A 15,751-nucleotide genomic window follows, 5' to 3' on the forward strand; every position below is an offset into this window, starting at 1 on the left:
GGGCGCAGGTTCAATCCCTAGTCGGGGAACTAAGATCCCCTGCGTGGTGTGGCCAAAAAAAAAGGGAGGGGGGACTAAAAACAATACACAGTGATGTATTCTTATAGAGATACATAAAAAGTACTAGGAAGCAGAGGATCGGGTGATTGCCCTCTCCCACCCCTCACAAACGCTGCTTAAAAGCTTTTGGAAGCAGACCATTGCTCTTGGGATAAACCCCAATACCATTACTGCACCTACAGTATCCTGCTTGATCTGACTGCTGCTTGCCTTCTCTCCAGGCTCCTTCCACACGTGTGTGCCACTCCACATCCCCCCACACCCCAGGTGCACACACACTTACCTTACATGCAGATACACATACCCCATACACACACTTACATACACTCAAACGCATACACCCGTATACACACGCATACACACCCCTCAGCACACTGACTGTTTTTTGGTTTTGCAAAGGCACAAAAGCTCCTTCCTGCCCCATAGCCACTGGAGGTACTGTTGCTTCTGCCAGGAATGCTCTTTCCCACCTCCCTTTAGTCCAGCCAACTCCAGCTCATTCTTTGAATCCCAGTTTAAATATTTCCTAGGGAATGACTTCCCTCACTACAATCTGTTTCCTCTATCAACCTGTATGTCAACATATAGAAACATTTGTTTGAGCGAGCATCTCTTCAGTATTTAACACAAATTTTAATTAATTCATTATTTGTGTAATTAGTTGTTTGTCCATCCCCACCAAGACTGTAATCTTCATGTAAGTAGGCCCATGTTTGTCTTGCTCACAGCCAATCCCCAGCACATAGCACTGGGCCTGAAACACAATAAGCCTTACTACATATTGGCTAAACGATTGAACAGAGAGGGTAGCCAGGCCAGGCCAGGGAGGCAGGAAGGGGGGAAGGCCATTCTGGGAAGAGAGATTAGTCTGTGCAAAGATACGGAGAGGAGACAATATGGTGTGTTTGGCTTGTAAGTAAATGTGGCTAAGGCACAGGATTAGAGGCTAGAAGGCTTTGAGCTGGGGCCCAATGGAACAGGGCTTTGGATATCAATGAGGAGCTTAGGTTTAACCTGTAGGCAATAGTAAGTGATCTGGTTTGTGTTTTAGCAAGCTCACTCTGATGGCCTTGAGGAGGTCAGAACTGAGAGGGCAAGACTTCAAGCAAGGAGACCAGAGTCTGTGGGACAGGAGGAGAGAGTAAACTGAGGCAGTGACCGGGTGGCTGGGGAGGGATGGATGTGAATGCCAACTTGGAAGCTGAATGAATAGGGGATGAGTGAGACCTGGACTCTGGCTCTGCCCAGGACCCCTCGCTGCCCACCTCACAGAGAACAGTGCTACCTGAATTGAAGTGAGTGCTCACTGTACCCCAGTTGGGATGTGGGAGGAGGGATATCTCTTACACTTGGTCTTCCCAGAGCTGGCCCCTGATGGGACAGGCTTGAGGCCCCAAGAGCACTAGAGTTCAGCCGTCTGCGTGGGCATTGCCTGCATCTTTTCTCTTTCTGTGTCCACCCCCCCCATCCCCCCACCCCCGCCCCTCCCCATTTGGCCTCAAGGTTGGCCAGGCCCCCAGGCAGCCCTGGAGCCTCAGAGTCTCTGGCCTTGACCCAGAGCCTTAACCTGCTCCAGGCTCTCCTAAGGAGGACACTGTCCAGAGTAGCCTTGGGACCCTCTCCTGAGGAGGCAGAGGACTGGCTAAGATGATCTTTGACTCTGATTCCAGTTGGGATGGCTGTAAGGGGACACCTCAGGCAGAGCGAGGCAGGCAAACCGCAGGCTCAGGCTTTCTGGGAGCCAGAAGAGGGAGAGCCTCTTCTATGTAACCCTTTCAGCACCACACCCAGGCAGGAGGCAGGACGCTGTCCTTTCTGACAGCCCTCGTCCATTGGCTTGTGCGAGGTGTGCTGGCGGGCAGGGGGGTTCCAGTGTCTGAATTCACCATCACAGGCCTTGAAGAGAAGAGCCAGCTGGTGCTGGCAGCCTGGGCTGTCAGTGTGTGTGGGAGGGGGCGCTACTAGCCACCTGGGGCACCCAGGTTTCTCTCTGGCTGCAGCCTGCGCTGGCTGGGAGGGGGTCCTGGGCCACAGACCCCTGCAGCCAGGCACAAATGGTGGCTCCATAAAAGGTATTGCCCCGGTTGGTGGGATCCCAGGGGGTTGCAGCCAGACCTTCAGGGATGAGGAGGCACAGGCACACTGCCCCTGAGGTCGGGGTGGGCGGGCAGGCTGGTAGGCACACGAAGCAGTGGAGACAGACTGCAAAAAGCAAGAGTGCTTCCCATTCCGCTGGGCTGGTCAGTGGGCTTCATTTCGGTCCCTCCCTAGGCTGTACTCTCGCTGTCTCCCCACCCCCATGCTGTCCTCAGCCTGGCCCTCGCTGGGGGATCTCTACTCCCCCTCCTCAGTCACGGCTCAGGCCCCCAGCCCAGCTCCAGCCCTCTCTCCGGGCGAGGAGGTCGTGGCGCTCTGTTTGGGCGCCGGTCCTGCCTCCCTCGGTGGGCCCCGGGAGGGGTCCAAGGCCAAACCCGGCCGCGCGCGCAGCCCCGGCAGCCGGGGCGGGTGGGGGGGTGAGTGGTGAGGGCGTTGGGCGCGGGAGGGGAAGAGTTAAGGCTTGGCGCTCCCCTCCCCCGGAGGGTGTGACCGCCTATAAGAAAGGCTGCCGCGCTCCGGCACTGGGGCTGCAGGCGGCGGGGGCGCAGCGCGGCTGCGGAGAGCTCAGGCCGTCCCCCTGCCTCCCGTGCCTCGCGCCTCGCATCTCGCATCGGTCCCATCACCCGGGACCCGGGGCAGAATGTCGGAGTCCAGGAGGAGGGGCCGAGGCCGCACCAAGAAGCACCGAGAGGGGAGGAAGCTGGAGCTCGAACCCGGGGAGAAAGGTAGGGCACCTCGGCGCACCCAGACACCCCGTTTCCCTGGGAGAAACCTGCCGCCCTCTCACCCGCCCCCAGCGCCTCGCGGCTGAGTCCGGGACTGTGCGAGCGGCCACCGAGGTAACAGGCACCGAGGGGCGCGGGTGCCTGCGTGCAAGCGGGTCTCCGCGGCTGGGCAGGCAAAGGACTGCGCACTCGGAGCCGGTCGGTGGCTGTGCGCGCCTGTTCCCGGGCCGCCGCCTCCCGACGGAGTGGGCGGGAAAGAGGCGCGACCCGAGCGGACCGGCCTGCCGGCGAGGACCCCACAGCTAGTAGCAAAGTGGGGCCGGGGCGATGACCAAAAGACAGCGGACAGGCAGACGCGGGGCCTGGCCTGGCCGCAGCGCTCAGGGAGCTGTCACTGTCTTCCCGTCCTCAGAGTGTGTTCTGGGCTCGCTGCCACCCATGTGCCACACCTCCATGAGTTCTGCTCAGCCATTGGAGCAAGGGCAGCATTGCCTGCCACCTCCCGAGAAGGGATGCCCTGTCCTGGAGAGCCCCAGGGAGTAGGGAGCCCCTGCTTCTGTGACAGGTATTTCCCTTAGAACTGGACCAGGCATCAGGCAGTTGTCCCCTTTGGTCTTCAGGAGTGACTCCCTTGGGTTCTGGGAGGTGAGAAGTTGCTCTGAGTGAGCAGAGCCTGTGCTGAGACCCACTTTGGTGCCCTCCCTGTGCAGCTGCAGGGGGGAAGGAGGAGGGGTCTCCATTCAGTGCACTGGTCTTGGGCTTCTCAGGGATGGGCCTAAGGTGTGCAGGTCCTCCCCTCCAGAACTAGGCTTGCATTATTGGGATGCAGTTGGGAAACCTCGGGTTCTCACTTTTTTCTTTTTCAGGCAAGCATTTCGTTAATGCCTATTTTGTACTTGTCAGCAGGCCAGGCATGTTCAAATGGTTCATCTCCATTTAATCCTCATAATAATCCTGGGGGTAGGTGGTCCTAGCCCCATTTTACAGAGGGAGCAACTGAGGCTTATTGAGGTTAGAGTCACAAAGTAAGTTCCAGAGATAGGTCTTGGGGCTTCCAATCAGCATTCCTGGACAATGATGCCTATTTTACAGGGTCTCTGTCTCTCACTAGAGTTCCTGCCAGAGCTGCAACATAAAAATGTCTTCAGAAGAGCACTGGACTGGGAGTTGGGAAGCTTCAACTGTGGTTGAGAATTTGGCCAAATCCCTTTCCTTTCCTGAATTTCTGTGTAATGCAGGAGAAAGGGTAGCAAGGTAGCCGGTGAGGTCTCTTTATTGGGAAAAGCCTAGGAGTTAAACACTGCCTACAGCCCAGTAGAGAGAAGAAACTAAGGGAATTTTAAAGGCCAGGCTATGTTCTCTTCTTCATAAAGAAAGCCTCTTTGCCCATTTCTGCTGGATGAATGTGTCTAGGAGTCCTCTGTAAGGTAATGGACACTGTGGGTCTGCCCTGACCATACTAATGTGAGGCAGCTTAGTCTAGGTTCGTGTAGTGTGGATGACCTCCAATCTGAGATCTGAAGGAATTCAGGGTGCCTATTTTCAGGATCAGAATTCATGGCTTTGGCTCAGTGAGCCACCCTCTTCTCCCACCCCACCATACACATCCTCGTGTGGGCACCTTGGAAGGCTGGCTAGTTAAGGGCACCCTTCCAATGTCAAGGTTGCAGGAGCTGAGCTGGTAGCAAGCCACATGGGCTTCAGCTGGTGAGAATCAATAGTGCCGGGAAACAAGCAGCTGCAGAGGGTAGAGTATGCGTTGGGGCAGAGGTGGGAGAGGGCTATGAGTAGAAGATGCCACGGGCCTCTCAGTGATCTCTTCCAGCATCTTCTACCCCTGTGAGAAAGTCCTTCTTGATGTCTAACTATAATCTTTCCTGCTGTCTTTTCTTCCCTGCTTTCTCTTGTTTCCTGCTTCCCAGTGGGCAGCTCTTCAGAATGCTTCTTTCAGGGAGTTGGCTGATCAGTAGATACCAAACAGACCAAAGGCCTAAGCTAGAGGACTTTTGGAGACCTGGGACACTGTGGAATGGGGGAATCATGGGGGATGATCATGCTCTGAAACAAGATATCAGGAGAAACCATGTCAGTGAGAAGCAACAGTCTTAAATCCCTGCTATGTAACTGGGTGGGTCTGATTTCAAACCTGGTAGGATGAGTGCTTAAGCCAACAGTGGCCTACAGAGTGGGAGGCCTCCCTTACAACTGCCCTCCAGGCCCATCTGAGGCTGCAGGGTCCTCCTCTTTTATGCTCAGAGTGCCCCTGCCAGGGAGAACACGGACACTGGGCAGCTGGAGAGGGGTCTTAGCCAGGGCGGAGCCACATTTGGTTGAAAGATTGGGAGGTGCAGACATGGAGAGTGTGAGCAAGTTATCCATTAAAATCTTCAGCTTAGACGGGGGAGGGAATCTGGAAAGTGGGAGGGAGAAAGGAGGGAACATTAATTATTGGCTCCCCTGTCCCTGACCACACATCCAGCAGCCCTATCTCCTCCTTGGCAAATAGCAGAAAGGGTACCGCTATACTCAAACCCAGGCCAGCGTGGGGAAACGGGCACAGGGGTGCCGGGTGGGACTGAACTGCAGGTGTGCACTCTGCCCCATGACTCACTGAGAATTCGTGGGGCCAATGCCTGGTATCCCTACCTGGGGCTGGGTTCCCCTCACCCCCCATTTTCCCTTATCCCAGGGGACTGGGGTAGGGGTGGCTGGTTAGCCTTGCCAGCCTTAGCAGCAGTGTTTGGGGGGAGGGGTGGAAAATAAGCTCTCTCACATACCTGGGGTCCAGCCTCTGTGTGGCCCCGGGCACTGCCCTCCCTCTCTCTGGGCCTCAGGAAATGTGCTCTGCTCTCAGCTCTCACCTTCTCCACAGCAACGGCAGAGCCTCAGCCCTCAGGCCCTGTGTCTCTGAGAATCCTGAGAGGAGGAGAGCTATGGGATTAGGGTGGGAGGAGGGGGGAAAGCTGGCCCCAAAGAAACTGATAACCCCTGAAAGTGCTGTGTTGTTTTGAAGAACGACTTTGGAATTTGATTCTAAGTAACTGGCCTTTTCCATGTGCCCCCTGAAAGTCCGGTCAGGGTTTGATGGAAAGTGTCCCTCTGTTGGAGCTCCCGTGTGAAGTGGACTCTGTGTCTGCCCACAGTAGGGCAGGGGACAGGCTTTGGTCTTCACGGGGATATGAAGGGGGATTAGCATCACTAGCTGAGCGCTCTGGACACATCTCATTTGAATGGGTGCAAAAAATCCTTGCAAGGTCTTTCTCTTTCATCTTTCCCATCTCCTGCCTTTGGTGAAGATAGCGCCCAGACTTCTAGGATCAACTCCTGTCTTTAGGCTGTCCGGGGTCAGGTCAGAGGTGGTCACGCGCCTGCCTACATGTACGTGGCTGAGCCACATCTGGCAGTTGTTTTTGGCAGCCTCTGCCTCTGGCCTTGGCCCCTGGATGACCCTGCTGAGCCGGGCACCTGGAGTGGTCCTCCTGGCCCTCTGGGGCTCAGCCTGTGTCTCACACTCCGCTCCGGCTCCCTGGCACCCCAGGGTTCATTAGGAGCAAGAACAACAAGCAGAGAGTGACTTTGTACTGCCCAGCAGGCTTTCATCCTGAGAGCTCAAAGCAGTTCACACCCCAGGACTTATAGGTCCTCAGCCCAGGTCCCAGACACTCAGCGGTGGGGACGAGGGGACAGAGAGCCCTGGTCTTTCCAGATTGGCCCAGCAGTGGGGCTGGGGGCACACAGTGAGTCACCCACTGTGGGGGAATCAAGTGGCCAGTAAGTCTGGGATAGAAGTAAAATTGGACCGAGGGCTTCAGGCTGCAAGCAAAGGGGATAGTCTCCTTTAAAAGAGTATGAGCTGGTGGGACTTCCCTGGTGGCACAGTGGTTAAGAATCCGCCTGCCAATGCAGGGGACATGGGTTCAATCTCTGGTCCGGGAAGATCCCACATGCCGCGGAGCAGCTATGCCCGTGCACCACAGCTACTGAGCCTGCACTCTAGAACCCGCAAGCCACAACTACTAAGCCCATGTGCCACAACTATTGAAGCCCGCACGCCTAGAGCCCGTGCTCTGCAACAAGAGAAGCCACCGCAGTGAGAAGCCCGCGCACCGAAAAGAAGAGTAACTCCCACTCTCTGCAACTAGAGAAAGCCCACATGCAGCAACGAAGACCCAACGCAACCAAGAAATAAGTAAATAAATTGATAAAAGAAAAAAAGAGTATGAGCTGGGCCCTTCCTTCCCTCAGGCCCTCTGGCCCCTGTGGGTTCTATGAGCCGCTGGAGGAAGAAGCAGCAGCTTCTTGGGAAGCAGAAGCCCTTGGACTCGGATATTGACTAGAATGCCTAAGTGATCCCCACTTCTGCCCTCTGCCCTTGGTGCTGGGAGCTTCAGGGCCAAGTCAGGCCAGCCCTGACCTTAGGGTGGTGCCAGAGTGAGGAGTGTATGGAGGAAAAGGTGCTAGCCCAGCACTGGCAGGCCCTAGCCCTGGCCTCGGGTGGGCTTCCCAGCGTGGCTACCCATGCCTGGTTGTCAGCCCCACTCCCCCTTCTAAGTCTCCTCTGCATTCAAGCACACAAGGCTGGCCTGACGAACAGTTGGCATAGGGAAGAGAAGGGTTTTTTTAAAATACTGGCAAAGCGCTGCCAGAACTTGAGCCTGGGGTCCATCAGAACCATGTGCCCACTGTGTTTTCCCACCATGCCTGAGCCTGTAGCACACCATTTATAACTTAGCAGGGGACAGTGCAGCCTATGCTTTCTGTCTTCCTCCAGCCCAGCCCTGGCCTAGCCATCCATCCATTCACCAAGACTTCCAGGTCGTGGCCACATGGGAACTATACACATTGCCTGTGCTCTCATTCACTACAGTGTATTCAGTTCTGCAAACATTCACTGAGCTCCTCCTATGCAAATAAGTATGCAAACATTCATCGAGCTCCTCCTGTGCAAATAAATCGCAGCTCCTGACCTCAAGAAGCTCAAGACAGATCCTTACAAAATACCTGTGATTGCAACCAAGTGTAAAGTCAGAGATCTGTATGTGATGAGGTATATGATGAGGAAAGGAATGATTTGTTCTCCTGGGAGGGTGTAGAGGAGGCTTCTCAGAGGGGTGACAATTGAGCTGAGCCTGGATGGTGAGGAGGAATTCACCAGGGTGAGAAAGGGCCTTCCAAGAGGTAGGAACGTTCCATACCCAACCTGCTTGGGGCTGGGGGGTGGGAGAGGAGCAGGGAGAAAGGAGGCAGCTATCATTTACTGAGCACTTAACTACGTGTCAGTCCTGGTTCTATAGAGATACTATTTTATCATCCCCACTTTACAGATGAGAAAACTGAGGCAGGGAGAGAGTCCACGACTGGCCTGTGATCCAGCATGACTTAATGGTAGCATGGGATCTTAGGCTCAGGTCTGCCCCCTCCACCCTGCCTCGCCATGCACAGTCCACCTGGCTCCGGGCTCTTCCATAGTCCGTGCCTCTCAAGACAAACCAGTGAAGGGCATAGGATGCTCTGTTGGTCCACTTGTTGGAGCAGGTCCTTCCCATCACACAACTGGTCAGATATTTACTTCCTGGGCTCTTGGGCAGGGTTTAAGGGTACAGAGATGGGCAGGTTGTGTCCCGGCCCTCACAAGGAGCTTGCAGTGTGACTGTGGCAGTAAGGTGTGAATAGGAACCGTGGATCACTGACAGAGGGGCAGCCCAAGGCCCTGAGGCTGTACCGACAGGCAGGAGCTCCTGGGAAGCCTGAGGTTATTATGGTCAAGTCGTCTAAGCAGAAACCAAGCTCGGGATCCAGAGTCCAGTGAGATCTAGCACCAGTCTGGGTAGTTTTCTGGTCCTATGGAACCCCTTGTGCAAAAGGTGAATGTTTCAATCAGTGGGAACCCGGTTTAAAGCATAAACTTGGAACTTGCTAGTAATGCAAATTCTTGGGCCCCACCCCTGACCTTCTAAATCAGAAACCATGGGGATGGGGGCCAGCAGTTTTAGCAAGCCCTCTGGTTGACTGTGATGTGTGCTGAAGCATGAGAACCACTGGTTAAGCTGTGGTCCAGCCTCCCAGGGCAGAGCCCTGCAGAGGGCATGCCAGCCCCACGGCACCTGTGCCAGGCACCATGCTTGGGGGCTGTCAGGGGAATGGGGTTGCCACCTTGTGGGCTGAGAGAGATGGGGACAGACCTAGAGCTGCAAGGTCGAGCCTGCCAAGGGCTGACACAGAGTGGCAAGAAGAGAGACTCATTCCCATCAGAGGAATCTGGGCAGGCTTTCTGGAGGAGATGGGGTTGAGGTAGACCTTGGTGAAAGGAAGCACTGTGCTGGAGAGATCTAAAGAGGCTTGGCGTTCCAGCTGAGGAAACCACGTGAGCAAAAGGGGGCAACAGAGGGTGTTTGGGAAATAAAGTGCAATCCCAAAGATATGCTGCTGAACGTGGTGTGTAGGAGGGAAAGATCAACAGGGCCAAACGGGTTTTCTGAGTGTCAGGCTGGTGAGTTCAGACTTCTCTGAAACAGCACGGAGTGAAGTGTTCTGAGCAGGAGGCTGACCTGGTCTCCCAGAGCCACTCCTGAGGCATCGTCAGCCACCACCAGTTTGTGGCAGGATGCGCAAGGGGAGGACACGGCCAGGGCTCCTTCGACGGTCCCAGCCGATTAGTCAGGATGTGTGTATGGTGATGGGTGCGTACAGGGGGCATGAGCTTTGCCTTGGGATAGCTCACCAGCTGGCAACACTTTAGAAGGATTCTGGAGGTTTGGGCCTGGCCAAAGGTCTGTGACTTCTGGCCCAGTCAGGCAAGGCTGGATCTGAGCTCATGGGCCAGTCCCTTCACTGTACAGATGGGGAAACTGAGGCCCAGAGAAGTTCACACGCCACAAGGTAAAGGGTTTGGCAGCTACCGGGCAAGAAAGAGAGCAACAGCTTCCTGAGACACTGCCCCCTCCCGCCGACCACGGAGCCTTGGGTCTCAGTTCCCTGAGTGCACTGTGGTCTCCTGCCCTGGTCCTTTGAACCCTTTGCCTGGAACACTGTCTCCCTCCTCTTGGCCAACTCCTGTCACCCTTCAGGCCCAGCACAGGCTTTGTTCCCTCTGCAGAGCCCTCCCTGGCCCTCAGGGTGAGGAGGGAGGCTGAGGTGTATGGTCTGTGCCCTCACATCACCCAGCACCTCCCCATCACAGTACCAACCCCACTGTGTGGGCAATACCCGCTCAGCTGGAATCCCCACCAGGGAGACCGTGTCACGTGACCCCCAGCACCTGACATGTCCTGAGTGCCCGGTACATGCTTGAGCAAAAGAATGACGGAGGCCGTTATCAAGCTCTTTCAACCCTGTACCCAGACACCTGTGGCCCGTTCTCCTATTTGAAGAAGAGCAGTCTCATGGGAAGAGGCTGCCCTGGCTGAGCTTCCTGCCCACGGCCGGGGGCCCCTCAGCTGGCGAGCAGCCCGGTGGGCTGAGCAAGAGTAGTCCTCCAGGGAGGCCCCGATTGCACCATGTGCTCTACTGTCCTGGGGCAGATGTTTTGGCTGAGGGGGAAGGAAGGGACTGAGTTGCGGAGGAGTGCTGGGTGGGAAAGGGCCCTGGGATTAGCCGTCAAGGGAGCCCACCCTTCCTTGAGCGCTCACAGCAGTCTTGACCTGGGCCACAGTGAGGCACCCATCAGTCACAGCCCAGCTTTACATCACTAATTCATTTGTTCAGCCAGTGATCAGTGAGCGCCTACTCAGTGCCAGACGCCAGGAGTATGGCTGTGCTCCCACACATCCCCTCCCTGAGGGTCCCACAGTCTAGAAAGATAAGAACCCACTTTGCTCTGAGGTAGAAAGCCCAAAGTAGGGCAGGTGAAATGCTCAGGGAGTCTGTGCAAGGCAGAGGTTGCTCCTGGCTCGGTGGTTTAGAGAAGGCCATGCCATCTGAGGTGATCTCGAGGGACTTAGATGAATAAGAAGGGCCAGTTCTTGAGCTATCTCTCTGTTCCAGGCACTGTGCTAAGTTCTTGACATACATTATCCCCATTTAATTCTCACCACAATCTTAAGAGGCGGGTGAGATTGTTCCTGTTTTACAGACAAGGGACTAAAGGCTCAGAGAGGTTAAGTAACTTGTCTAGTTATACAAGACACTGGGCAGAGCCAGAATGCAAGCCGAGACTGGTCTGACCCCCAGCCTGTGTGTCTGACACTCTCAACTGTGTTTCTGTGGGGAAAGACATGGCGGCGGAGCATGAGCACAGGGATGGAGGCAGGCAGAGGACAGAACAGGCACGCTTGGGGATCAGCCTGTGATTTGGTTTGCCTGGAATATATAATTCCTGAAGGGAACCGGTAGGGGAAAAGGCAGAGAGCTGTGTTTGGGAAGGGGCCATTCACTGACCAAGCAAGCGTCCCCTGAGGACCCTGGCTGCCAGCCAAGGAAGGCCCGTAGCCTTCCTTCTACAGACATCATGGAGCCAAGGAGGGTTTCAGAATGTCGGAGAGGCACACAGAGGTGAATCTTCCCAGAGTGGTGGTACTCTGGGCTGGGGGAGCAATATAGCCTGAACCAGGGCCTGGCAGACGATGGAGGCTTAGGAGGGTGAGGCGTGGTGGAAGGTGATTGGTCTCCACCTTTGGGGAGAGACACAGAGTTGTCACAGATGACAAGGTGACTGAAAGCGGGAACTCAGGAGAAGGAGCAGTCTTGGGAGAGAAGATGGAGAAACTGGTTTTCCCCGTGCTGTTCGTGAGCTACTGACTGCAGATCCAGACAGTGATTTGTTTTAGGGTGAGTTCTTTCCAGCCCCCTGTGTCACTAGCCGGGACCACAAAGACCACAGCTCAGCCCTCCCAGACTCCAGATTGCTTAGGCCAGGACTCTCCAAGGATAACTTGTGGGGCGGGTGGCCAGGCCTCTGGCAACGTGGGGGACCCCAGAACCCACTGTGGTATCTGCATTTGGTGAGCACGTGGGCCTGTATCCCTACCTGTATCAGGCCTGCTAAGACTTTTTCCCCTGAAACCCAACATTTCTTTGAATTCTTGTATTTTTATTTTATGTTAAAAATCCACATGAACTTGCAAGTGTACTCCATCATAGATCTGTTTGTTTTAATACAAAGGTGCTGCTTTTCCTTACTAATGAGCTTGGCAAACCCTTCAGAAAGAGGCCCTGAGGTCATCCTGTGGTTTTGCATGCATCCCAGGTTGAGAAGCCAGTCTTGTCTGGTGTATAAGGTGCCTCCCCTTTCCCCACCCCCACTTCATTTTCCCCTGACCTAGAGCTTCAGGAACAACTTTCTCCAGCCAGGCTGATGAGGTGGGAAGTGCAGACCTGTCCCAAAGGGGAAAGGGGCTCTGGGATTCCCCTCTGCGGCTCTCTTTCTCTCTGGGTTCCTCGAACAAGGGGTAGCCTAGTCCATCAGCAGCAGGCCTCCTCCAGAGGGTTCTCCGAGGCCAGGGCCCATCCTTGCCCAATGAGGAGCTTAAACAGAGTTGGGCAAATGGTAATGGCCTTGCAGGACTGTCATCTCTGTTGTCTCTACCTCTACCTGCAGCAGCCAAAGAGATGATAATCTCTTCCATCCCTCCATAGCTTTCTCTTGCCCCATTCCTCTAAAATAGGCAGAGTGTGGTTAATAGATGAGTCATCTGAGGCCCAGAAAGGCTAAACTACTTACTTAAGGGCGGACAGTTGGAAAATTGGGAGACCAGGACAAAGACCTGAACTACTGTGTCCTCGGTTACCACTCTTTCCTCTGTTATGCACGGCTTCCTCTGTGCCAACTCTAGTTGTCTGTGGTCTGTGCCCCGAGCACTGGTAAGAACCAGGGAGCCGTATGCCACCCCAGCAACTGGTGCCTCTGCTCTGTGAACCTGTGCAGTCTCCCCAGACATAGGTGACATCCCCCGCAGTCCCCCATCTCTGCTGCTCCTGACCCAATGTCTCAGCCCTGAACCTAGGTGAGGAACCGTGGCGTAGACCTGCCCGACTCCCGGGGCTGGGCATCTCTGTCTTGGGAGGGTCCCGAGGCGGCAGTGTTTCTGTCAGGCCGCCGGGCTCCTGGCAGAGGGGGCTGGGGGAAGGGAGGGGCATAGTGTTGGCCCTGGTGGTCAAGACAGGCCTGTTCTTGCCCTGCCCTCGCACTGTAGGGTTGGGTGTCGGTGGATGGGTGCTTCTGGATGGGCAGGCGAGGCTTTAAGGCAGGAACCATCTCAGTTGGTCTTGGAGCTGCCAAGCTTTGTGTCCTCCTCCTTCCTCCCTTCCCCTCTCCTTACCCACCCCCCTGGACCAGCGTCTGCTCTCTCTAGCTCCCATCCCCAGCCAGCCCTGGCCCCTCTTCTCTACCTTGTAGCTGAGGTGTCAGGCACCTGGCCTGTTGAGCTAAGGGCCCATTAGGTCTGGGCTGGCTTTCACTCCACTCCCAGCCTCAGTGGAGCCCATGGCAGCGGCCACGTTTTCTTGCTTAGCACCATATCCCTGATGGCTGGTAGGTGGCTGGTACATCATAGGGACTGAGGTGGATATTTGTTGGATGGTGTGAGAAGCGGGCAAGGCAAGCCCAGGAACCAGGCTGGGCCTGGTTGGCTGAGGAAAGGTGGCTCAGGGAAAGCCAAGAGGCCCAGCAGGGACACACTCCCTTTGGGAGGCCTGGCCTGTGGGTATCAAATGGCTTTTCCGCAGGCTCCGGGGAGGATACCTGATGGCCGGTTTCAGAGTAGGCCCTCTGTGCTCACTTAAACCAGCTGTGTTTTTAGTTGTTGTTGTTTCTTCTTTCTTTCTCATTTGAACTTGGAGTCTGTAATTAACCTCCCATAGGTCACGGTCACTTTCTGGGTGGGGGAGGGGTAGGGAGGGGGCTGGCCCACAGCCCATCAGCAGCAGGACAGTGGGAGACTTTGATGCCAGGCAGGCTGGCCGCATTGTCTCCAGGTGTTGCCCTGCAAAGGGGACTGCTCAGCCTTAGTCATGAGGTGAGGACCATTAACCCTTTTAGGAGTCCGCTGCCCCTGCGCCCTGGTTGTCGGGAGGGAGGCCGGGCCTGGTCCGCCTGGCTGGGCTGCCTGGCCCTGTCCCAGGCGTCTGTCTTGCTCTCAGATCTCTGCAGGCTCCGCACCCACCGCCCACTGCCGAGAGGAATGAGGTCAAGCTGCTGGCAGCAGCGGTACTGCCTGGCCTCGGGGCTGGGATGTGGGAAAGGAACAGCCCTGGTTGTTCTTACTGTTGTTGTTCTCTTCAGTGAGGTGCTTTCTGGGGATTCCCTGCCACACAGATGCGGGCCAGATGCCCTGGCTTGGCATCGGGTGATGAGAAAGCAGAAGCCCCCAGATTAACCATGGCCCAATTCATGACAACTGAGATGTGTCTTAAGGTTTTACGGGATCCCTTATCAAGGGAGATCTTTTTGCAGAGACCTGGGTCATCCCTGAGAGACTTTCCTCTTGTTGTTAGAAAGCTGCCAAAAGAGCTCTCCCCACACGCCCACACCCCTACTCCAGAGAGCCGTAGTCCTGCTGCTTAGGTGGGCCCTAAGCAGCAGGACTGGGAAGGGAACAGGACGAAGTGACCTCTCAAGGAGGATGGGAGCTCAGTAGACAGGGCTTGGTCTGAGGAGACACTAGGGGCGGTGAAGGGCGGGCTGACCAACACCCTAGGGGCACCTAGGCCATCAACTTGCTGTCTGACCCCGCCCCTGGGGGGCAGCAGCAGCCCCGGGGAAGCAGGGTATTGGGAATCTCCACCCACTTCTTTTGAGCACAGATCTTCCTCTTGCTTCTACCTGATGCCTCTCGTCTGTCCGCTCTCCTGTGTGCTGGGCCTTTAGGGTCCCCTCTCTGTGTGGGGAAATAAGCACAGACCCTCAGGACTGAGAGCTCTCCCTTTGGCGGCAAAGCTGAATTTATAGAGAAGTTTATGGCCGTATTGTTAACATTAGCAGAAGGTTGGAGATAACCGAACAAATTCCTCTGAACAACGGAATATTATGCAGCCTTTAAAATGATTTAGATCTGTATTTCTAGATTTGGGGAAATGTCTTTATAATATGTTAACCAAGAAAAGTAGGCTATAAAACGTTTTCAAGAGAAAAGTCTTGCAGGAAGTATTTGAAAATGTTGACAGTAGTTTTCTCTCTGGTGGTAATTGAATGGATTTAAATGTGCTTTTCTTTTTCCTTACTTGAACTGTGCAATTTTTTTTTAATAAATTTATTTATTTATTTATTTAATCTTTGGCTGAGTTGGGTCTTCGTTGCTGTGCACAGGCTTTTTCTAGTTGTGGCGAGCCAGGGCTACTCTCCATTGCGGTGCGTGGGCTTCTCATCGCGGTGGCTTCTCTTGTTGCTGAGCACGGGCTCTAGACACGCGGGCTTCAGTAGTTGTGGCACGTGGGCTCAGTAGTTGTGGCTCACGGGCTCTAGAGCACAGGCTTAGCAGTTGTGGCGCACGGGCTTAGTTGCTCCGCGGTTTGTGGGATCTTCCCGGACCAGGGCTCGAACCCGTGTCCCCTGCATTGGCAGACAGATTCTTAACCATTGAGCCACCAGGGAAGCCCACAATGTGCAATTTTTCTACAACAAAAATGTATTTCTTATGTAACAAAACAATAACAGAGAGGCACAAGCTAAGCTCCTTGGTTGGTAGGAGTGGTTGCTCCATACGGGGCTAGATCATTTCTGTCTGGGACAGCACAGGACCTGGCACATAGTAACACTCAGTGAACACAGGTTGACTGACTACGGGGTGAGACCCTACCCACTGGGTTGCTTCAGCTCTTGTCCTGAGAGATCCCATCCACCCCAGGAAGACTGTTTCTCTGCTTGGTTCAGCTCTGACCCCAAGACACTCTAGGGACACGGTACAGTGGTCTCCATACCTCACACTAGCATTGCA

General features: G+C 55.1%; 1 protein-coding gene across 7 annotated transcripts in view; it reads left to right on the forward strand.

The window, feature by feature from the left end:
* NRG2 (neuregulin 2) overlaps positions 1-15,751 on the forward strand; it is a 180,060-nt gene that overhangs the window by 118,343 nt on the left and 45,966 nt on the right. For 2 of the 7 annotated variants that reach the window (XM_082454115.1, XM_082454114.1), the window contains exon 1: positions 2,685-2,882. The exons of the other annotated variants lie outside the window; for them this stretch is intronic. In XM_082454115.1, the coding sequence (XP_082310241.1) occupies positions 2,798-2,882 (85 nt within the window). In that variant the 5' untranslated portion in view covers positions 2,685-2,797. Of the gene's footprint in view, positions 1-2,684; positions 2,883-15,751 lie in introns of those variants that run through there. 7 annotated transcript variants of the gene reach the window in all.

Source organism: Balaenoptera physalus (assembly GCF_965194825.1).
Source record: "Balaenoptera physalus genome assembly, chromosome: 3".
NCBI lineage: Eukaryota > Metazoa > Chordata > Mammalia > Artiodactyla > Balaenopteridae > Balaenoptera > Balaenoptera physalus.